The sequence below is a fragment of the Nannobrachium achirus genome (genome assembly GCF_963921795.1).
Source record: "Nannobrachium achirus genome assembly, chromosome: 6".
Lineage (NCBI taxonomy): Eukaryota > Metazoa > Chordata > Actinopteri > Myctophiformes > Myctophidae > Nannobrachium > Nannobrachium achirus.
In genome coordinates, this window is record NC_137815.1 from 73,660,771 (window position 1) to 73,685,835 (window position 25,065).

The window sequence follows — 25,065 nt, forward strand, 5'->3', positions numbered from 1 at the left end:
ATCTAATTAAACGGTGATTCTTTTTTTATTAGAAAAGTCCTCAAACACCTGCAGACTAGGCTATATTTTAGGCTACATTTGAATTAGATTCTGGAGATGTGCCGGCACGTTCTGAAAACTATAAGCTCAAATTAGACTACACATTTGGGGAGCCTTTTTTATTTTATTTTATTTTATTTTATTTTATTTTATTTATTTTTTTGCCTCTTCTTTTCACATAATAGCTCCGTTATTTTGTTATTGGAGCTGTGTGCAGCTCCCTATACGTGGCTGTGTGGGTCTGTGTGTCTGTCTGTGTGTCTGTGTGTATGTAGCCTGACTTCGGCGCGTAACTAGTGCCGCACCATTTACGCCACTCGCGCAATATATACATCAAAATGTGCGGCTCGGCCGGGAATGGTGTTCTATTACCTTTCGTTCCGATCCGCCTTACCATGCCGACGTAATCGGCAAAAAACGACGCTTAATTGTCCCCATTGACTTATAATGGGACAATGCAAGAAATCACTTTCAAGTATTTTTCTCTCGTAAACCATAGGAGCTACAGTTTCAAACCTCGGAGAGGAGATTCATAATGATTTTAAGAATGAATCGAAAAATAATTACATCACTCGGCCTCATGGTGGCGCTATAACGGCCCACTTTACGTTTTGCCCCGTAACTCTTGAACCGTAGATCGGAAAATTAAAATTCTTTTTTCCCTGGATTCCTTGGGTCAAGACGCATCTCCCCATATAGGCCACGCCCATTTGCGCCAGGATAGATTTTCCGCCATCTTGAATTTTCTCCAAAACACACTTTTTGCTCCTTTTCCTACATATTTTCTTCAAATGTCACAAAAATCGGTACACATGATCTACACACACACACACACACACACACACACACACACACACACACACACACAGCTCCACTTCACACGGGTGTGATTTTTTTTTTTTTCTAAGCAGTTTAAACTCCCCCTGCTGTTAACAGAACAAAGGGAGTAAATAGCCTAATCAAAAGAACAGTGTGTGTGTGTGTGTGTGGGGGGGGGGGGCTGCACAGTGGCGTCAGTTCAGCAAAAGCTAAGGTATGGCAACATGACTGGTGTCTTGCGCGCGTGCAAGACACCAGTCATGTTGCCATATACCTTAGCAAAAGGCTCAATGAAAAGTACATTTTATTATTTCCCCATGTAGCCAAGCTTGCCATACCCAATTGACGCCTCTGGCCCGGGTGCATGTGCAGCAGTTTAATAGCCTTTGAACTGTGGGCGGTTATTGTCCTACCGACCGACCGATCAGGGAATGCATGCACGCGCACTTGCATGCGCGCATGCCGTTGGTTCTCGCATGCTTGTGATCTGAGGTCAGTTTCAATGTCTTGCTGGACGGACATTCTCTGCCACCCGTTATGGGCAGTTGGCACGCTGCTACTGGCATGGATTGTAAGGTCTCAGCGCAGGGGTCCGTGGAACCCGCGCAACTGCACCACCAAGCTGCATGGAAAGACTGCTATAGTTACTGGAGCCAACACAGGTAGGATCTATTGAAATCCTCGGTGTTCATTTGTAACTGTTATAGAGTGAAATTGAACCAAAATACTACTGTTCGTTTGTAAGCCTGAATGCACAAATATGGAACCAAATCCATGTGTTTACTGAACTTCGCTCACTCTCAGAGTTACAGGATTTTGTAGATACAGATAGCCATGGCTAGAACACTTTTATTACCAACCATAGGCAATTTGCTGCGATATTGCAGCCTACAAACCTCGAAAATAAGAAGTCTTCTGTTAATTATTAAATGTTCCAAAAAGGCTTTCTTTTTATTTTTTGCTTTTGCAAACACGGTCTATAAATAGACTGCACAGTTTAGTTATCACTTAAAGCTGTAGACCAAAACATTTGAGTCGACATATGTTCGTGTATTAAGCCAAATGGCCAACATAAAAAATTTGGTTCGGGGCAATAATAACGATTGTATCCGACAAAACGCGTGCGTCATGACGCAAGGAGTGACTATATCGAACTTTATAATAGTAGGTCTATGGGTCTGTGATGATCAGTGATCACAATAATGATTCGAAAACTTGCTCATAGGCATTATGAGGAAATCGGTTTTGATTGATTGATTGATTGATTGATTGATTGATTGAAGACTTTATTAGAAGTTTGCATAGGAAAAGGTACAGTTTCATGTCTACTAAAAGGAGATCCATGAAAAGACTAAGCTTATTTCCACAGGAAACCATTAAAGTATCTCATATAACATTGAATGACAGACGAATAGAACACAGTACTATGCAGTAGATATGTAAAGAAAAGAAAATGAGAGAACAAAAAAAAAGAAAACAGTAAGTCTAAACAAACAGTAAGTATATACAAAGAAGGGGCAGGGGAGGGGAGGGTTGGGCTAGGTTAGTTTTTTTTTTACCAGTTGCGAACGGCTGCTGCCTGTAAGTGGTTTTTCAGGGCAATTTTAAAGGATGCTAGTGATCCACACTCCTTTATGGCCTTCGGTAAGGCTTTCCACATTTTGGTGGTATGTGGAAAGCACATATTATGTTGCAACTTCAGAATTAGGTCATGACAATAACGTTATTTAAGAGCACTCTTGATTCAACAACCCAACGAACCCCCATCCATTAGCCCTGCATATACCCTGCAACTTGTCAGTGTCTTTATGACGAATGGTCTCTGTCTGTGTGTGTGTGTGTGTGTGTGTGTGTGTGTGTGTGTGTGTGTGTGTGTGTGTGTGTGTGTGTGTGTGTGTGTGTGTGTGTGTGTGTGTGTGTGTGTGTCCTCCAGAATGGAAGAACATCTGGAAAACTGTGATCTGTCATTTGGCCTTGTGTTGTGTTGTGTTGTGTTGTGTTGTGTTGTGTTGTGTTGTGTTGTGTTGTGTTGTGTTGTGTGTGTGTGTTGTGTTGTGTTGTGTTGTGTTGTGTTGTGTTGTGTTGTGTTGTGTTGTGTTGTGTTGTGTTGTGTCTCAAGCTTTTTTTTTCGAGCCTCCTTCAAAATTCCTTCAATGTTATATGAGATACTTAAAGTGTGGTTCCTGTGGAAATAAGCCTCGGCTTTCTAGGATCTCCTTTTAGTTGACCTTGTACCAGTGATTTGTACTGTCATGAAACTGTACTTTTTTCTATTGCAAACTTCTAATAAATTCTTCAATCAATCAATCAATCAATCAATCAATCAATCAATCAATTTTATTCAATATTTCATGGCAGGGACCCCCATACAACATTTGTATACAAAATGGGTCCCAGCTGAGCTTAGCTATAGGGCCAAATGTCGGGGCCTTTGATAACAGACAGTGTATTTTGACAAATCAAAACGCAGTGGGATTGTTGTGAGATGGGAAGATAAAAGTGAAATCATTGTGTCCATTTGGGCTTGTAGATCTGCTATTTTTCATTTGTAACAAAGATTTTGCTCCTGGGGGTCCCTGGAACGAAATATGGGTCTGTGGCCAAATACATATAATGTTGGGGGTCCTTCGCATGAAAAGGTTTGAGCATCACTGACATAGAAACACAGCGCGGCACTCGGTGCCGCAATGTGAGCTTGTAGATCTGCTATTTTTCAATAGTTAAAGCACAAACGAATGCGTAATTATGCGCTCCCGGTCTAAATGGGTCAAACCCCCTCCCCCTATGAGGAACATTCATGGGGGGCCCTGCGGTGAATCCTTGTACCCAGGGGGGGGGCCCAGAATTTGGAGTGACACCCTTGGACACATGGCAGAACAGGATGTGGACATACGACATCAGTATGACATCAGTATGACATCAGTATGATAGCATGGAAAAACACTTGGAAAAAAAAGTCACTTTCCGGTGACTGTCATACAACGCTGAGGTACGCCGAAACGCGTACGTTGTTTACTCTGCGGCGTGCCACGCCAACATAATTATAATAAAAGTGCCTTAAATGACTGTCCCGTGAGTGCTGGTATTCTCTTGTTTAAAACACTTGGAAAACCTCTAACATCAGTGTTTGATAGAACAATGGAAAAACACATGAACATACAGTACACAGTATATATACAATATACAGTATGTATTATACAGTATACACAGCCATTCATGTGTAAAGGTTTTATAATTATTTGGGGGGTGCGTGGGGTCAAAACTGCGTTGTGGTCCGGTTGTGGGGGTGCAGTATTTACTCATTACAACAGCTACAACAGCCTTCTAAATCTGTGGCTCCCAAATGCCAAGGACCCCCAAAATGATTTGCTTTTAGCCGTGTACCCCCATCTAAAAGTGTTTTGTGCTATAGGTACCCCCTGCAGAAGAAATAGACAATTTGTTGTAGACAAAATAGAAAAATATTCAACGCTTATATTCTAGGCGCTTTTTTTCTATTGATTACTCATGCCATGGAGACTAGAGTACAATAATATTTTTAGTTTTTGTCACATTCCTAAGACAAAAATGTGATAACAATAAATGTACCCCCATTCGTTCCGGAAGGGGACCCGTTTCGAAACGGGTCCCCTTCCGGAATCAATGGGGGTAAATTTACTTGAATCAAATTTTTGTCTTAGGAATGTGACAAAAACCAAAACATATTATTGAACTCTACTCTCCATGGCATGAGTAATCAATAGAAAAAAAGTCATTTTGGGGGTGAACTACTCCTTTAATAGATGTACCCTACAAGCACGCATTGCGGCAAACAACAAACTAATTAAATGACAATAAAATGAAAACCAAAAATGTGTGTGCAGACTGTGCACCCGGAGGCATGTTGGGAAGTCCTTTCATGCCTACTGTAGCTGCAGTATGTTCACCCTGGAATGCTACAGTATTATGTTCTCCAACTATTACATTCTTAGTTACTGTAGCTATAATTGTTTATACATTAAGTGGAGGGCATTGGGCACATTTGCTGTCCTCTGGAGTTGGTGCAACGGACCTCATTAATAACCTTTCATTAACTCATTAGCTGTCAAATGTTTTTAGAACTGTGTTTATGCATGCTTTCCTTGACCTTAATCAGTGATGTCATTTTGAGGGCCTAGAGTGGGTTCAAGATTCAAGGTTGTGCTTTATTTATACGTCTTGTGTACAAGTACATGCTGTCAGAGTAAAACATGATTTTGTATGACTTCTGCGTTTGTTTCATTCACATTATTTCTCAATGTGAATGCCATGGGTGTGTCAGGCTGCTGAGTACTGAACTCAAATGTAACTGATCTCCCTTCTTTCACTTCCCTAATGCACTGCTGTATATCTGATGTATATTGTGTTCACATAATGTATAGGACTAGAAGGTTGCTCCGTAGCCCCGGCCGGCTGCCGTGTCTCCGTGAGCGGCTTGCGTCTACTCAAGCTTCACGGATATCACGGCAGACGGAGGTTCGAGTCACGTTCCTCGCATAGCAACAGGACACATCACTAACACTCCTCCATAGCAACAGGACACATCACTAACACTCCTCCATAGCAACAGGACACATCACTAACACTCCCCACTGTTGGCAAAAGAGGCAAATGTTTTTTTTTTTAAAATATCAGATCTACAAGCTCACAACACCTCGTGTTGCAAAGCGCCGTGAGCTTGTAGATCTGCTATTTTCACAATGTTTATCTGATGAACCGAGTCAAACTAGATGTAATGCCACAGCACCTACAATTCCAAGTGCTTGTCAGGTATATGATTATTTTTGGGGGGGTCGCGGCCTGAAAAGGTAGAGAACCGCAGCTTTTTTTAGATGGATCTGTAGGAGCCCCCCACTCCTTCTGAAAACGTGATTCAATTCTATTTCCTCCCATGCAACCGTTCCAATAGATGTTCTCTTCCTCTGAACCATTCCAATAGATGTTCTCTTCCTCTGAACCATTCCAATAGATGTTCTCTTCCTCTGCCCCCAGGGATTGGGAAGTTCATTGCCCTGGACTTTGCCCGTCGCGGGGCCCGTGTTATCTTGGCGTGTCGTAGTGAGGCGCGTGGGAACGCAGCGCTGGAAGAGATCCGTCAGCGGACGGGGAACTCTGACGTCCACCTACGTCTGCTGGACACTTCCTCTCTGGATTCTGTCAGGGCTTTTGCTGAGAAGGTCAATGAAGAGGAGAAGGCTCTCCACATTCTGGTGAACAATGCCGGAGTATCAGGTGAGGATCAACCATGGATAGAATGCTCCAAACCTTGTTTAAAGTACAGTCCACTCTCAGGGATTCAATGTGCTCCTTGCTGGGGGCGCACCTATGGGCGCTGCAGCGATGGACCCCCTGGAAACCCCTCAGGGACCCCTTGGGGTCCCCGGATAGCACTTTGATAACCAGTGGGACGTCTGGCCAATGAGAGGAGAGATTGGAATGGTCTATGGTATCTCAAAAAGTAAAAGTACATTAAAACGCACATTTTGTTTTTACTTTGAGTGGCCTGAGACCATGAGGTACAACGTACCTTTCTAGCAAAACTTTACATGGTCAGCATAAATACGAGTCGACATTGATTTAACAATATTTTATAGTTTAAAATCTCTGAACAGCTACTGGATGCTGAAGAGCACTGCAACATATCCTTATTGTTCTCTACCACTGCACAATGTAAGTCATTCATCATGGAATGCAAAAGGTTGCAAAGTTATTGAGGCTTTTATGGTCACCTCTCTTTATAAGGTCCAAGACCTGTTCAATCAAGACTCAAGTGCCTTAACTGACCAGTATAACGATGAATGAACAACACAAGTGCTGTTATTTTTTTTATTTTTTTGTGCAAGCTCCATCGTTCATAGTTTTGTGCTGGACTAATGACACAGTCGATATGCGCGTAGGTCCACATACAGTACAGTATAGGGAGTTAGTCCACATAAGGTCAAATCCACATACGTCGACGCAGGACAGTAGTTCAGGGGTTCCCAAACGTTTTTGTCTCAGGGCACCCCAAAACATTTTTTTTAATCCGAGGCACCCCTACATTATAATTTTCACCTCAGCTCCTTATATTTATTGCATATCGTCGTTGTCGGGTGGAAACCTTGTATGTCCAAAACCGTTCGTTTTGGGTTTATCATCTATGAAATGTACTAAACTATTGAATACTGCCGATCTACAAGCACACAACGATGCGAGGCGTTGTGTGCTTGTAGATCGGCTGTTTTCACTAGTTTTGTCCGACAGAGGTTTCTGCCTGACAGTGACGATATTTTAGTGATTATGTTGCGAGGAAAACATTGAGATAATAGCCATTTTGGTTAGAACTGACTGAAAATAACTTTGTACTTCAAGTGTAAAATGATACTAAATATTTTTTCAAGAGTCCAAATAAATTCCAAATATTATCAAATGATCTCGCGGCACCCCTGGACTGCTGTCACGGCACCCCAGGGTGCCCCGTCACCCACTTTGAAAACCCCTGCAGTAGTCTGCATAAGAAACAAATCAACATAAGGAAAAGCTGTCCATCATAAAGGTAAGTGTTCCCATCCAGCAGGCCAGCCTGGCGAGGAAACTGATGCCTGGAAAGGCATTTGTCTAATCTAATGCCATAGCAATCAAAACACTTGTCAATACCTGTGACCACCAGGTCCAGTACGAGTGCTGAAAGAACTTTCTCCAAACTTTGAATTAGAAACACGTGTGAGGAGCGTCATGGTGCGGGGGGGGGGGGGGGGGAGGGGGGGGGGTATTGAAAACAGATGAGATGTCGGCCTTGATTGACATACAAGACTTGGACACTGTTGTGCAAAAATAAGTTCCACATTCAGCTACAAGCTTGTGAGAGCAGAGCACATGCACAGCCACACAGAGAGAGAGAAATATTCTTTTCATTGAATTATAGAATTTCGGTAGTTCTGTTGCGGTTAGGGAGAGAGGAGAGCTTACTCATAGCGACCTGCAAGGGGCCCCATGGGTTTTCATTGCCTGCATGCATGTCATGCCCCACAGATCCATACATATTCTGTGACATACATGACAGAAAATAAAGATCTATTAATTACAATATGTCTCATCATGTCATATCTTTTTTTTTGGGCCCTCCACACCATGGCTTATCGAGTCCTCTGAAAGCTCCCATTGTTGAACTGCGTGTGCGAGAGTCCCACATGATGTGGGACTCTCGCACACGCATCTGCTGCATGATGCAGCAGTCTGATGTTAGCAATCATTAGCACGTGGTGTCTAAAGCAGTGTTTCTCAACCACTGTGCCTAAGGACCTTTGGTGTGCCCCTGAGAAGGGTCAAGTGTGCCCCTTGAAACTGCTTGAAAGCCAGTATTGTATTTATCATTTTAAAAATGATTTAAACTAGTGAAAACAGCCGATCTAGAAGTACACAACGCCTCGCGGTGCGAGGCGTTGTGTGCTTGTAGATCTGCTGTTTTCACTACTCTTGTGCGACAGCCTTGTATGATGAAGCAGGGCTTTACTTTGCGAAGAAACTTACATATTATTATATTAGCCGTAATATTTTTAAAAATTCATTCATTCCAAATGCCATTAAGGCAATGAATGATGTCATGTCTCTTTGATCTGCCTGCTCTTTTCACAGATCCTTCTAATTGGCCTTAAAGATGCTTTGTGTGTTATTGTTTGTTACTGTTATCTGTTGTTTTATTGTTGTAAATGTATATGAGACAAAAGACAAATTTCCACATTGTGGACAATACAATTAAACTAACTAACTAACTAACTAACTAACTAACTAACTAACTAACTATTTGAAACTTGGAGATACAAGGTTTCTTCCTGACAGTGACAATATTTACACCCCCGTATTATGTTGGTGTGCCCATGGATTCTTGGGACATGAAAAGTGTGCCCATGCAGAAAAAAGCTTGAGAAACACTGGTCTAAAGATGCAAACACGATGAGCAGCTCATGTATTGGTTTTGGGCACAGAACCAATTGGGGTTGCATAGCTTAGCACACAAACAAACACAAACAAAGGCGATTCTAGCTACACTACACAACATCACAAAATCCAATTTCCAGATCCTGATCTTCAGATGGTATAATCAACAGGAAGCTGGCATTTTTTCTTTCTAAGAAATGTCGTACTGGGTTTGTGATTTTATCGACAGAATCAGCTTTGTTTGCATTATGTTATGTGCTAAAAGAGTGACTTTGAGAGCTGTTTCACCACACTTATTAAATTGGTATTCTGATTAGTGTTTTTCTCCTCCTGGTTAATGACATCGTATTTGGGCAGCTTAGGTAACCGGTAACGTGTAAATTATGTGATTAGTGTTAAAAAAAAAGTTTAAAAAAAGTACTTTTTACTCAAAGAGTAGTTTTTAAATAGGCTACTTTTTACTCTTACTTTTGAGTAATTTCCTGGACTAGTACTTTTACTCTTACTCTTACTCTTACTAAAACATTAACAGTACTCTACTCTTACTTTGAGTAGGACTTTTCAGTAATCTTTCCACCTCTAGTCAATGAGGAGACTAACTTTGGATTATCCATTTCTAATCAACAGTGCAACGGAGCAAGATATCTCGTCAGTTGGACTTGTTACCTCATGATACACAATCCAAACCTCTACCAAATGTCCTCGTGTTTTAAGCTTGAGGATGTATAGATCTAGTTTGAACACAAGATGTGTAGCTCAGTCAGTAAAGTTACTTACACAAGTTACTTATACAAGATATCAAGATATCCTTTGGACCTCAAGGTTCTGGGTTTGATCCTGGGCCTCTGCCAACTCAGCATGAGTTGCGTTGCCAAACGTGCAGTAAGAACCTGCTCCACGTCAGCAACTCATCTCCCAGGGGTCTCAACCTGTGGGTCGGGACCACAGGGGAGTCAAATCAAAGATTGGAAGCGAGTCAAATGAAATTGAATGCCTCAACTCCTACATTCCAAGTGCTTGTCAGGGTGGGGGGGGGGGGGGGGGGGGGTCCCCAGTTCAACTAGGATTATTTCGGGGGTCACGGCCTGAAAAGGTTGAGAACCACTGGTCTAGCGCATGGGGGAGAGACACCAGTGGCGTCAGTTCAGGTATGGCAACGTGACTGGTGTCTTGCACGCGCGCGAAGGCATTTATTTTAAGAAGTACATTCTATTTTTTTCCCACAAAAAGTCTATGGTTTCTTGGGCTGGATATGGCAGTCTGGAACAGTTGTTCAAGTGCAGCTAAACTTGACATAATATAGTAAACGTGTTAACAATAATGCATTGCACCTGTGCAGCTGACCTGCGGAACCTGGGAATATACTATTCTGTCAAGATGGGGAGAATAAAGGTGTGGAGAATATAATTATAATACGTAGTTATTTTAATGTAATTTAACAACATAACCAGCACAGATAGACAATGAGACATTCATGGATTTATATTTAAAGTAACTTGTAATCTCCCCCCTGGACCCAGGGTATGGCAGCTGCATACCCCTGCCATACCCAATTGACACCCCTGATAGACGTAGAATAATAGTTGTTGGTGCGGGCAAGGTCTAATCTAGAGTTTAGGCTTTCTGGGTACGTGTTTGCCTGGTTAATAAACCAGACCGAACACAACAACACCCCCCGGGCGGTGGTGGTGAAGTGTGTGACAGAGGCTGGCAACGCCAGGCAATTTTGTTCCCATTGAAATAACTGGTTTTGCCACCAGTGTGCCACGACTCACGGTATGTTGATTTAATCTAAACTATGTTATCAGCACCACAAGGATTACAGTCACATACTGAGGAGGGGTTTGTTCAGTTTGCTGTTTCTTCTTAAAGGCACGAACACTACTTGATGTAACGTCTCCAACAACCACAGGGGGAAGGCTGCTCCATTTATTTAACCAAAGCCTCTAGCTTAGCCAAAACCAGCCATGTTGCCATAGCCCCACCTAGCCACTAACCAGAGGGGAAGACTTTAAAACACTTTTAGTCTTGTTTATGTTGACATGCCGTATATTTCAGTTAATTAGCAAATTATAGTGCCGAGCCAAGTGTTGTGTAGCTGCACAACACTTGTTGTGTGTGTGTGTGTGTGTGTGTGTGTGTGTGTGTGTGTGTGTGTGTGTGTGTGTGTGTGTGTGTGTGTGTGTGTGTGTGTGTGTGTGTGTGTGTGTGTGAAGTCTGTGAACGTATATTTTGTCAAAATGCTTTCCACTGCCACTTCTGGTCCATGAAATACTCGATCAAGAATCAGATGATTGACAAATGAGTCATTCTACTAAGCATTGTCTCATGCAATTTACTGACAGGGGAAAATTGGATCCAGTGGAGAGGATCATTACCCTGCTCTGGGAATGATCATCAGGTCGACATGGGATTGATTAAGTTTTGATTCTAAAAACGGCAACAGTGAGCTGAAATATCTAAATATCTACAGTAACAGCTGATACCATCAATGGTTCAGTGAATGTGTGTGCGGTGGCTTTGACAGATTTTGATTTGATTTTATGGTTAAAAGAAATTCACATGCATGCTTCTCACAGAAATGGTTACCCCAATGTTATAGTAGGATAGTAGAAGGTATTCTCTGTACTGCATTATACATGACTTTTTATTTTATGAATCTTATTTGTTATGTATTCTTTTTATGTTCTTTTTACTTATTATTTCTATTACTTTGTGTCTTCTACTCTCAGGCTTACCCAGTGAGATCACCAAAGATGGGCTGGAAGTTTCTTTTGCTACAAATCATTTGGGTCCCTTTCTTCTCACCAACCTGCTGCTGGGTAAGATCCACGTGTTAAATGTTAACTATTTATTATAACTAGTAACTACTAACTAGTTATCTAACTAACAATCGGGATCTGTTATTGTTTCAGAGTAAATCCTTGATCAGTAAATTAATAATATTATGAATGCCCCATTCATTTATTGACATTGTGGTGCATTTATTTCCCGGTATCACAATTATCCAAAGCTCTTTAAAGTGTGCCTTACATTCACACACCAACGGAGGAGGGAACCATTAAAGGGCTGTTTATAGTTCCATGCGTTTGATTTTGTGTACGTTTTGGGTGAGAGAACACATATGTTAATTATGTCAGAATGCAATAGTTCCTCTACGTTATGTGCGGTCCGACCCGCCCTCCACTCCAATTCCGCTCCCGTTGGGACCGCGAGCCTGTATTGCGATTCGAAACGCAAGTGAGACGGATTTTGGCTGAATGAACCACACTCACTGAGTCGTCCCCATCTCCCCAATCTGGTGATTAATCAATAACCAACAGGATTTAATATTTTCCGTCTTATTAAAAGGACAATGTCTACATAAAAAGGAAACTATGATGGGGTCTTTTTCAACATATTAAGCTAGACTCCATCGAGGCTCACTTCCATTTCACTTCACCATGGGCTAATTTTACTCCACTACAATCTTTTGAAAACTTTTGTTGCTAGTTAATTTGTAGATTTGAATTATTATTACATAACATACACTTCAGCCAAATTGTGAGCTTGTAGATTTGAACACATTTTGTACATTTTGATACCTTGTGAAACCAGTGCTTTCTGCATAATGAGTACTTTTACTTTTGGTACTTTGAGTACATTTTGATTACCCAGACGTTTATTTGTAGCAGAGTATTGATACTTTTGTCCACCCGCTGGTCCTCCCAGAGCTGCTGAAGCGCTCGGCGCCCGCTCGCATCGTCACCGTGTCCTCGGTCAACCACCTGAAGGGTGAGGTGGACTTCTCTCACTTCAGAGGAGAAAACCTCACCGTCACCATGGACTCCATCTACAGCCACACCAAGCTACACAACGTCATCTGCACCAATGAGTTCGCACGCAGGCTACAGGGGACAGGTAGGCTGAAATAAGAATTACCGTTATTGGCACATCGTCGTTGTCCGTTGAAAACCTTGGATGTCCAAAACCGTTGGTTTTGCATTTATCATTTTAAAAATAATTTAAACTAGGGAAAACAGCCGATCTAGCACACAACGCCTCTGCTGTTTTCACTACTTTTGTGCGACGGCCTTGTATGATGAAGCAGGGCTTATTTGCGAAAGAACGTACAAATTTGAAACTTGGAGATACGATGTTTCCACCCGACAACGACGATATGATACCTTTGTGGCAAGGACTATTGTATCCCAGAGTTTTTCTCAAACCATATTATTTCCTTTCATTTAAAATATTTCCCAGTCATTATAGGTTCCCTGAGAAACTCTTAAGGGCTTTCATGGAATGCTAAAAATGCTTGTTAATCCTCCATGTCGGGAAAAAAACACTATTTGAAAAACAACAATTGCTTTGTGTTGGTATAAATGTTTGTTGTTTTATTGCTGGATCGTGTAATCAAGGCACAGTGCAACAGTAACTCAATGTTTTTCTAAGGTTTATTTTACCTAGAAAGTTTGTTTTACCTACACTGCACAGGAAATAGGCATTTTCTTTTGAAATAAATTACCAATGGTTATACAGGCAGTCATGCAGGAACAAATAGAACTATAAAAACATTCCGTGCGAGGCCTCTATTGAGTTGGTAAAAGAAGGCCACAGTTTTAGGCTCATGCAATGCAATGGCACCCTGACAAGCCCATGTGGTGCTGCTCAAGCTTTAGGGCTTTCCTTTAGAATACTTTTGTTCCAAAAAGGAATCCATGAAAGCCTCCCTGTAGAGTTTGAAAGGACTCTCTAAGACCATGTTAACCCCAGTGCACCTCCGACCTCCCAGACAATAGTAATGATTTATGACATTTAAACATTTGAACCCCAGCATTCTTATTCTATAGAGCAACCTTTTTGACATGAAGTGTCATTATGTTTTTATTTTCTTGATAGTCAGTGCCTTATCAACATAGTTTAATTATGACACCACATTAAAATAACATACAACAACATGTCCATAAATAAACAGCCTTTCTTATTCCTCTTCTTTTGAAATGTGGACATCAGGACATGGTAATGACCATTAGTCACTAGAGCAATAAGCCACCTATCTACATCAGGACATGGTAATGACCATTAGTCACTAGAGCAATAAGCCACCTATCTACATCAGGACATGGTAATGACCATTAGTCACTAGAGCAATAAGCCACCTATCTACATCAGGACATGGTAATGACCATTAGTCACTAGAGCAATAAGCCACCTATCTACATCAGGACATGGTAATGACCATTAGTCACTAGAGCAATAAGCCACCTATCTACATCAGGACATGGTAATGACCATTAGTCACTAGAGCAATAAGCCACCTATCTACATCAGGACATGGTAATGACCATTAGTCACTAGAGCAATAAGCCACCTATCTACATCAGGACATGGTAATGACCATTAGTCACTAGAGCAATAAGCCACCTATCTACATCAGGACATGGTAATGACCATTAGTCACTAGAGCAATAAGCCACCTATCTACATCAGGACATGGTAATGACCATTAGTCACTAGAGCAATAAGCCACCCATCTACATTCCCTAACCAGTCAGAATTCATATAGATGAATGTAGAATTGTGTGCACGATCTAATTTGCATACAGATATGAGGGACCATCATTGACAATATATCATTGACAGGGATATCATTGACAATATATTTTTATATAGGATATTTTATTTTAAACCAAATCTCGATTAGATTGCATTACCCTCCCCTGTGCCAATGTTGGCACACGTGTCTAAGGTTCTAGGGGGAACGTTAGTCAAAGATTGCTGACGGCTATACTGAACTAGTACTACTGTACTTATTATTTTATTTTATTTTGGCTAAGAGTGGGAGAAGAAGACAGGGGGAAAAGATGGTCCAAGTACACCAACCTCACCCAGACAAATGTACCGTATGTGCAATGGCAGTGAAAATAATTTAGATTTTTGTTATTATTTTCTTTCCCAAAAGAAATTAAGAATACTGTGAGGGAGAGCTTGCAATAGCCTTGCCAAAATGGTACTGGCAAGGCATGGAGCTGAAGTCTGCTTTCATTACATGACTTTGTATGCAAGACACAAAAACAAATATATTCAGAATGAAATCACATTGTTAAAAGTGTCACATAAAGGATAAAATTACAAAAAAAACACAGATGCAAGTAATGACATTCTGGTCCTTTATGAACTTGGAGATGTTCTTGTGGCTCACACCCCCAATCTCTCTCTCTCTCTCTCTCTCTCTTTGTCTCTGTGGGCGAGATACTGTAGGTGTGACGGCCAACTCAGTCCATCCTGGTGTTGTGATGACAGAAGTCATGAGACACTACAGAGCCTGGGTCCGATGCATCTTCACATCCATCGGATTGTTCTTCTTCAAGGTGAGTTCTTTACACTTTAACACAGAATTTAAAGAAGTTCACCCCAAAATGATTTTTTTTCTATTGATTACTCTCACCATGGAGACTTGAGTTCAATAATATGTTTTTGTATTTGTTGCATTCCTATGAATAAACAATTTATTATAGTAAATGTACCCCCATTGATTCTGGATGGGGACCCAGAATGCATTTGTGTGAGAACCAATCGGGGTAAATTTACTTGACCCTTGACCCTAAATTTACCACCAATGATTCTGACCCAAATGCATGTGGGTCCCCATAATGCATGTGGGTCCCCATCCAGAATCAATGGGGGTAAATGTACTATAATCTTTTTTTTTTGTCTTAGGAATGTGATAAATACGAAAAATATTATTTAAATCAAGTCTCCATGGTGTGACTAATCAATAGAAACATTTTCATTTTGGGGGTGAACTACTCCTTTAACACAGAATACACTGCTTTTACAGTTTATTAATTCTTGCCTGTTTAATTAGTTTGATTTTTCATAACATAAAAATACTTTAATGTGAGATCCAAAGAATGATTTCTATCTATTTACTTGGTTGGCTAACGCAAGTGGTAATGTCTATCCCCTTTACAATGTGCTAGAGCAGTGCTTCTCAATCTTTTTAGGCCTGAGTACCCCCTTTCCCTGATTTCTGAATCCAAGTACCCCCTTTACCCGGCAACAACATTTTGCTTATAAAACTGCGATTAAAGTATAATAAATAAATAGTGGTATATGACGCTGTATATTAAGCCCCCATTCAAAGAATATAAAATCACAAATAAGAAATGCAGTGAAAGAGTTTCAAGCGGTTTTCATGTCAATAACTTCAATACAATCAAACAACTTAAAACACATCCCAGTTGCCTGGTACCATGTCATTTGGGTTAGCAACTCATATCACATTTCTCCATCTGTCATCATTAAACATAACAGTACATGTTTTTTACCCTCCTAATTCAATTGTAGTCAAGTAACCCCATTTGAGAAACACATTGTAAAGGGAATAGACACCCTCATTGCTCAGCTGATGCTGACAATAAGCCACTCCAACCCAGTTTTGCCCAAAATAGAAGGGCCAGGAGAATGGAAGGTCAACTTACAACACGTGGCAGGGACTTTATGAGGACAGTGCATGTCCTCAGTCTCACTGACACAGCTGGGATTGACAGGGATTGATTCAGTGCAATGCAGCAGAATGACCAGATAAGCCAACTTGCATCACGGCAACCACATTTGCAATTTCCAATTACATCTTTCTAATTCATCGCATAATTAATAACAAAAAATTGCTTGTAAATCTTATACCGTGGCTATTTTTGAAGCGGTGAAAACCGCTTCCTATAAGTGGCTTTGTGTGTATCACGCCCATATATGGTCATTTTAGTCCAGAATGAACAGGCTTTTTCAAAAACAGAATGTCCGTTTAATTACCATATATGGTGATCTCAGTCCAGAATGAACAGGGTTTTTCAAAAACACAATGTATGTCACCTCATGTCCATATATGGTCACTCCAGGCCAGAATGAACAGGTTTTTCCTGTCCCGTACGTGCAAAATATCAGTCCAGAATGAATAGGCTTTTTCAAAAAGCAAAATGTGTGTCCCATGTCCATATATGGTCATTTCAGTTCAGAATGAATAGGCTTTATCTGTCCTGTACGTCCAGAATATGTGTGCGGTGTCCCTCCCGGTCAGATGAATGGATACTTTGAGGATTGGTCAAACTTCACACGATAATTTGGCCTTCAGGTTTTATCTGTCTTGTACATCCAATAGGTCTCACCTATTGCAGCAATGACAAATAGCCGCATAAGAGCAAAAGCAAAGGCACAATAAGAATATACAGATGCTAACAGAATGGTAAAAAGGAGCATTAAGGCAGACAAGAGTAAATACATTGAAAATCTAGCAGAAGTTGAAAAATTTAGTAGGCCACAAAGATAACAGAAACTGAAATAATTATAGAGGGATGCAGTTGACAAACAACTAAGAGACCAGCAAGCAGGACTTTTTATATATTTTTGGAGCGGTGAAAGCGCTCCCAATCGACAGGTATGTCCGTGGGTATGTCCCTGGCTGGGTAGCCTGTTTAAAGAGGAGGACGATTTGGCATTGGGGGGCGGATTCAAACCTCCCGCCAGGATCCAGCGCCGAATCCTATTGGTTCACCGATCCCCACCCTCCCCCCCACCCCCCTCCGCTCACCGCCTCACCCCTCCTCCCCAGTGCACTCCGTCAGCGTTTAGGCTCCGGTGGGAAGCAATTGAACCTTCCTCATTCTAATGTTTACACAACTTGGGACCTTAGTTTAGTTCAAACCACAAAGTTGGGTTTGAAAAAGCGCTTTCTCACAAGTGGATCACTACCAACTCAGCGTCTTTCAACTGTAAGTATTTTTCGTTATTTTCTGTGTTTAGTGTGCACATTGCATAACAGTATTAGTGTTGCAGTTGAATAAAGTTAGCCTAGCACAGCTAAACTATCCACCCATGATGTTAACAAAAGACAGAAATATATATACTCACGCAGTTAACTGCAGTGTGTGATTTAGTATGACTATGCCAGGTTAGCACTGTAGTGCTCTAGTTAAAAATATTAATCTGACGATATTTCAACTAGAGATTATAAACAACACGTTACATAACTTTGGCTCAACAATGGTGCAGCCTGCAGTAGAGTACATACACTACAGCTGTGTACGGTATTGCTGCACGACATTTTGTATTTTAGTGCAGTTAAACATCTCGCTGCTCAAACTGGGACAATAGCCTAACTACCGTTATAAATAAAATACTGTAAACTTAAGCTAAAAGTAAAACGCGATCCAGTAATAATGGGGCGAGCGAGGGGGTATCAAACGAGCTACTGTTGTGTTTACACACGCAGAGTTTAATCTGGGAACGGCAAAATATAAATGTATCTTTTGTTCTTTTGAATTAGCTACAGAGCTCTGTATCAGTCTTTACTTTGTCAGTCTTTGCTGTATCATGTCTCGTATAGTATTTCCACTGGTGGAAAAGTAGACTACTCAAACCATTTCCCAAGTTTTCAAATGTATACAATATTTGAAAATAGCAGATTACAAGCTCACAATACGTTGCTCAAGTAAAGTACAGTACTTGCTTGGCTTTACACCTCTGAATATATCCCCCTTCCCCCACGTAACATGCTTACCCTTACATTCCTTCCTTTTGTCTCTAACTATGGTCTTTATCTGTGTGTCAACCCCCACTCCATAGCAATTTACAAATATGTTAATCCCAATGTTATCATGTTTTTTCTATCATGTGTTCATCAATGTATTCATTTGAACATTATTTTTCATTTTCATCTCAAGGAGACAACACATTGGAGGAGTCCCTACTCAGCTCTGCTGCAAACCCAGTCCAGACCTTCAACAATGGGGGTGGAGAGTCACAGCTGGAACGCCAAACAAACATCTTCTCAATCAAAATAATAACAAAATATGCCTTCAACTTGTCACTGTAACAACTACACATACTGAAATATGGTTCAATTAAACATCCGACAAGCTGCTAAAATAAAACTACAAAGGATGTATACATTGAACTGATTGAATATGTTATTACATTCTACAGTCTTCTTTACATTTTACTATTGAGCCAAATAAACGTTTAAATAATATGGAAATGGAAATCCTAATATGTCTTTATTAAATTGAGGGTACCAGTTTAAGAAGACATTTAATCATTTCAATATAATTATATTGTTTTGACATTGGAACATATCTGTAAAATCGGTTGGCTACTTCTTTTGACTCATCTGGTGATGACATGACACTCTTTATAATCCATGGTATTGGTGTATTTGCATGAAAATCAAGGTGCTAGCAGGCTTGATTGGCCCATATAGCCTATTGTCATACTGTAGGCTATACAGACTATGTACACAATGAATTATTTAAACAATGTGTCTCATGTTGCTCACAGGTTTGGGTGAAAGGAGGATTTAGCATTGTGAATTGATTGAATAATTGATTAAACATGAATGCAAAACAGCAAGAGTAAAAGGATAGTTCTATGATTAAAAGGCGTAGGCTATACATTCTAAACTACTATTGAGAATAACAGGGTGAATGCATTGAAACGTTGTAGCCATTTAATAGTCTGTAGGTTGGTCAAATAGTGTATTTTATACATGTTCCCACCAAGGTAGCCTTTCAACATCTTAAAACAGTCTTTGATTGTGTTACTGGTGAATGTGTATTTATTTATTTATGTGACATCAACGGACGAGATGCTGCGCAGCCTCATCAGTACCATAGCAAAGGTGGGTGCGTACCTTTTGCGCGAAGCCCGAAAGCGCGAAGTGGGGAAATGTCTCCTACCGCACCGTTAGCGCGAAGTGGATATTCATGAGCCATTGGGATTGATTGTTGCAACTTGTCACACTCTAGTAGTCTATTCAGCCAAGGCAACAAAGAACATTCCAGCGACAATAACGTGTGAAAAGCCTAGACTTTAGAAATTGTATTTCTACCCTTTTGTTTTATTCCTTGTGCATATATTTCTGATATATAGTGTCTTAGCTTATAGGCCTATTTCAATTTGATATAATGAGCTTATGCCAGATAGAAATGTAGTAATCTTCCTGGACCCTTATTGTGAAGGGCTGAAGGCAGAGAAATGATCTACAAGCTCACGTTGTGTTGTGAGCTTGCAGATCAGCTATTTTGCGAGACAAGCTGAGTGCAGACAGCACTGCATATTTTGCGTGCACAGTGGAGCATGTGAATGAAAAGAGAGACATTGTACTACCATACAATATCGAGCACTGCATATTATCAACGTTCACAAGGAGCTGTACTACCATACAATATCGGTGCGGTAGGAGACATTTCCCCACTTCGCGCTAACGGTGCGGTAGGAGACATTTCCCCACTTCGCGCTTTCGGGCTTCGCGCTTTCGGGACTTTCCCGCAAAGGTAATAAAAGAGTAAAGACTGGGGATAAAGGAAATCATTAAATTAACTTCTGAAAAGGCTTCTAAGCCTACACTATAGCCTACTAAAAACTAGTGGAACCGCGATCTTGCCACACGTGAATAATTGGTTGTAAACAATAACACAGACAATGTAAATCCTTAGTCTAGTTGTGGGAAGAAAAGGTTATCATCATGGCCCCAAATAACTTTTAAATATCTTGCAATTGGCGACGAGTCTCTTACTAAATCGGCAAGAGTGCCTCTCATCCTCAATACATAAAGGCTAAGCTATATAACTTCTCCATCAGCAGTCAGTGGTGCGTGTTCCCCACTCCCAAGCCCCCACCGTTGCGCACAGATTCACCGGGAAATACCCGGTCGCCTGCCTCGCAGGAGAAAGTAAACGTTAGCTGCTTAGCTAGTTAGCTTCAAGTTAGCCTCTAAGCTAGCAGCAACATAATTCGAACTATGGTAAACCCTGAGGCTTGACCTGCTGCGGTGAATATGCGACTACTTCATTGCATACACCGTGCTGGCGTGCGTTTGTCCACACTTCCATCCGATTGCCTTTTAAATGTAAATTTCCCATCCACGGAGTCTTGTGTAATGTATGTGTAATGTGTATGCGAGCGCAGCCGTGCAGGGAGAGGGACTGCTGCGCTGGTTTGGTTTGGTTTCCCTACGGAACTATTTTCAGGGTAGGACCAGAGCAGACTTGCCCCGACGTCACAGCATATGGAGAGACGCCCCCTTATGCCAAACAATGCGTTGTGTTTCCCCAGGCTTTTATTTTTTCTTCCTATCGCCAAAATAAAAGTCTGGGTTTCCGAGGCTACTGGCTGGGTGGCTGGGTGGGTGGCTGGGTGGCTGGCCGTGTCCGTAGCCTGGCAATACCTTGAGTGGCCACACACAACACACTAGTTAAAGGAGGGGCGCTGTTTTGTGCAGGCCAGGCACACTCACCACTCACTCACAGGCACAGTTTACAGTTTACAGTTTAGGCATTTAGCAACACACACAGGGTATAGCTGCTCAGATTCACCGCTCCACTTCGAACCGAGGTTTGATTTTTTAATTATATATTATACCGGCTGTCATACCGGCTCTCCAGACAATTCTATACTAAGATTCACCGCTTCACTTCGAACCGAGGTTTGATTTTTAATATTTAGAAATGTTTGGAAATGTTTTGAAAAGTTTACAACATTTCGAAAAATGACATCATGCCCAAAATCAGGACGGCAGTTCGTCAAGCTTATAGAAGCCTTGTTAAAAAGCATGTGTCTGTCAACAGATGGAAAACGTATTACTAAACCCTTGTTCAATGTCCAAGAATGCGATGAGGCCACCATAACAGCAGGTCAAATCTAAACCACACTACGGGAAGATTTATGTGATCCAGGACTTCAGCAGCTGGACGGTCTGGAGCAGCTGGTGTTTGATTGCTGGAAACGACTCAAAGCAGTCTGCGGTTCTTTGGTGATGATGTGTAGATCATTGGCAGAACATTTGATCTGATAGTCATACCTTGGATTCTGACCAGAACACACTTGTTGCTGGTCTAAATAGACCAGAACACACTTGTTGCTGGTCTAAATAGACCAGAACACATGTGTTGCTGGTCTAAATAGACCAGAACACATGTGTTGCTGGTCTAAATAGACCAGTGACAGTTCACTGGCAGCGACACACAGGGGGGTCGCACCAAATTCTGGGCCCCATGGGTACAAGGATTCATTGCGTTATTTTGTGCTTTAACTATTGAAAAATAGCAGATATACAAGCTTGAGCTTGTAGATCTGCTATTTTTTAAAAATCGTGAAAGAAGTCATTGAAGGTTTTTTGAAAAACCTATGTTTCTAACTCAGTGGTGCTCAAACCTTTTAATGTGAAGGACCCCCAAAATGATTTGTATTTGGCCACGAACCCCCATCTCAAATATAGCCTGTCTATGGGAGAAGTGATAACTACCTCCTTCTCTGGCCTTCTGAAAGGTGAGTTTTCAGGGCAGTTTTGAAGGATGCCAGCGAGCTACATGTTTTAAGGGAGGACTTAAAACACCGTTGTTGTTTTCTCTCCCCGTCCCCCCCTCCCCTCCCCTCCCCTCTCCAGTCTGCAGAGGAGGGGTCGTTCAGCCCCCTCTACTGCGCCGTGGCGGAGGAGACGGAGGGCATAACGGGGAAGTACTTTGACAGCGACTGTTCCCTGGCGCTGCCCGCCCCTCTGGCCAGGGACCCCGCCCTGGCGGTCAAGGACTTTGAGGTCTGTGAGAGACTGACCTCCAAGAAGCTCTGAAACTGTGATCTGTCCCCCACAGAGCCGTGGTAACAAATCTGTGGTCAAGTTCCATACTCCCATATATTTTGGGTACACATTATTGTGTATCATTGTTTTATGCTTTAACTATTGAAAAATAGCAGATATACAAGCTCACTGCGAGCTTGTAGATCTGCTATTTTTGAAAAATCGTGAAAATTAGAATTTTTACCCGGTTCTATAAGTGTCTTTTGAATCCTAAGACTTTTTGAAAAACCTATGTTTCTATGTCAGCAATCTGGCCAGCCATCGTCAAAGAAAAGGTCCTTTTCACTTAACTGGAGCTCAGTTAGTCTGTTCTTGAGAGACCATGTCAGTGGTTCTCAAACCTTTTCACATGAAGGACCCCCAAAATGATATTTATTTGGCCACGGACCCCCATCTCAAAATATTTAGTTCCAGGGACCACCCAGAAGCAAAATTTTAGTTACAAACGTTCGCTTTCAAAATACATATAGTCAAAGATTTGCACACCTTTTCGCGACTTTTTCAAAAATAGCAGATCTACAAGCTTGTGAGCTTGTATATCTGCTATTTTTCACAGGTGAAAGCATTCAATAATTCTAGGCCTAAATTTGTTAATGTATAATCATTGTATTGTTGATCATACTTTACATGTAATGTTTTATTTTTATTTTTAATGTATGTTTCTATTTAGCACATATTCTAATAACAATAAGACCATGTACACATCTTCTTCTTTTCCTTTCGCCTGTTCCCTTCAGTGGTTTGCCACCGAATCCTCTGCCTCCATCTCACCCTGTCCTCGCTTCATGTCCTCTTTCAACGCACCCCTACATCTCCTCTTTGGTCTTTCTCTAGGCCAGTGGTTCTCAACCTTTTCAGGCTGCGACCCCCAAACTAATCCTATTTTATCTGGGGACCCCTCACCCTGACGAGCACTAAGAGTTGAGGCATTACATTTTGTCTAACAGTTCTATTGTCAAAATAGCACATGATGTCAAGAATAGGCCGCTCGAATGACTCTGTCTGTGCGAGTGTGCTTCTGTTATGTTTCCAATGGGACTACAGTTCATTAGAATGACTGACTGTGCGAGTGTGCTTCTGTTATGTTTCCAATGGGACTACAGTTCATTAGAATGACTCTGTCTGTGCGAGTGTGCTTCTGTTATGTTTCCAATGGGACTACCGTTCATTAGAATGACTCTGTCTGTGCGAGTGTGCTTCTGTTATGTTTCCAATGGGACTACCGTTCCGTTCAGCAGTGGCTACTTCCGATACTCGCCGTTCGGGAGCTGCCGTTCCAGACTCTATATTAGCATTCGGAGATTGTGGAATAGTTGTCTGGCTACGCGAGGCTACTCCCAGAGGGAACCTCAGCATTTTAGTCTCTGCTACCGCCAGCTCTACTTCTACTGCGTCTTTTCATCAGACTGTCTCTAAACTAGGGCTGGGACTTTAACTGATTCATTTCCATTAATTAATTACAGAAGAATTATGCGATAGTGTTTTGCACCACTTCTCACTAAAAGAGTTTCCGAGGCGTACCGATCATACCGGTGTACCAACCAACAGACAGCAAACCCAAGTGCACGCAATGGGAGAAGAAGCCAATCAGGCCGCTTTGCTTGTCCCAGTGGATGATGGGAAATTAAGATTTACATTTCATTCACTCGTAAATGTGTGTTAATTGAAAACAAATTGCTTCTCAGGTCAAATATTTATATGGGATTATGACTCTCTCTCTCTATCTCTCTCTCTCTCTCTCTCTCTCTATCTCTCTCTCTCTCTGCACAGGCACAAGTACACATAGACATTAAGCGACAGAGATCAAAACAATTAAAGGGAAACAATTGCATGCTGGGTCATATTGCACCACAGTATATTTGCACCTATGATGACAACAAATGATAATAATCGATACATACAATAACTGATGAACGGATAAATCATAGAATAATGAAGGGAGGGAGACTTATTTTTAGATTTTTTTGTTTGTTTCTTTGTAATTTTGGATGATATTAGTCAATATGAGGTTTCCAATAGGGTTTTCATCAATAAGTACACCAAGAAAACAAGTTTATTTGACATTAGCGATTGAGCCATGATCAATCAGGCACTGTTTTAATCTCAGGGTAACATTTTTTATACGTGTCCAAAAACAAAAGAAGAGCAAGAGCTCAGCACTTGTTTGTAAATACTTGTATTTTTTTGTATTACTTTTTAAACTGTGTTATTAATCTGTGTGTAATTAAATAATTGTTATAACGTTTTCTCCAGGGCTGATTCATTCTTTCTACTTAACACTTGAACATTATGTTCTCCATGTAGAACTGATATGAAGTGGAGTTGCTGAATATTCCAGGTGGAGACTGGATGTGCTTCTTATCTTCATGTCAGTGTGAGGACAGGGGTCTTCAAGGACTCTGCTCTTTTTCTCCTCTACACCAAACCTCTTTGCAGAGATGTAGATCTGCTATTATCGGCTAATGTTCCCTCAGAATAAGGATGCCAGGGTTCAGGGGGTTAATGTAAAAAAGAAAAAAAAAAGTTCCTATCACACAAACATTTGGCGGCCACACTGCAGTATCCCCGAAGGGAAGTGGTCAGCAAGTAAGTTTGGCCTCGAGCAAATGTCTTTCTAAGTCATTCGATGATGGGCAAGAACACAATCAAAGGTTTAT

The 25,065-nt window shown here is 41.2% G+C and overlaps 1 protein-coding gene across 1 annotated transcript; it reads left to right on the top strand.

The window, feature by feature from the left end:
* Positions 1-1,360: 1,360 nt before the first annotated feature.
* LOC308287675 (retinol dehydrogenase 12) lies at positions 1,361-24,653 on the top strand (the record flags this gene model as incomplete). The annotated part of the gene is made up of 6 exons (XM_080728912.1): positions 1,361-1,520; positions 5,869-6,108; positions 11,526-11,615; positions 12,505-12,693; positions 15,037-15,146; positions 22,217-24,653. 6 exons carry the CDS (start codon positions 1,361-1,363, stop codon positions 22,397-22,399), a joined length of 972 nt encoding a protein of 323 aa, XP_080585038.1. The 3' UTR covers positions 22,400-24,653.
* Positions 24,654-25,065: the final 412 nt, after the last annotated feature.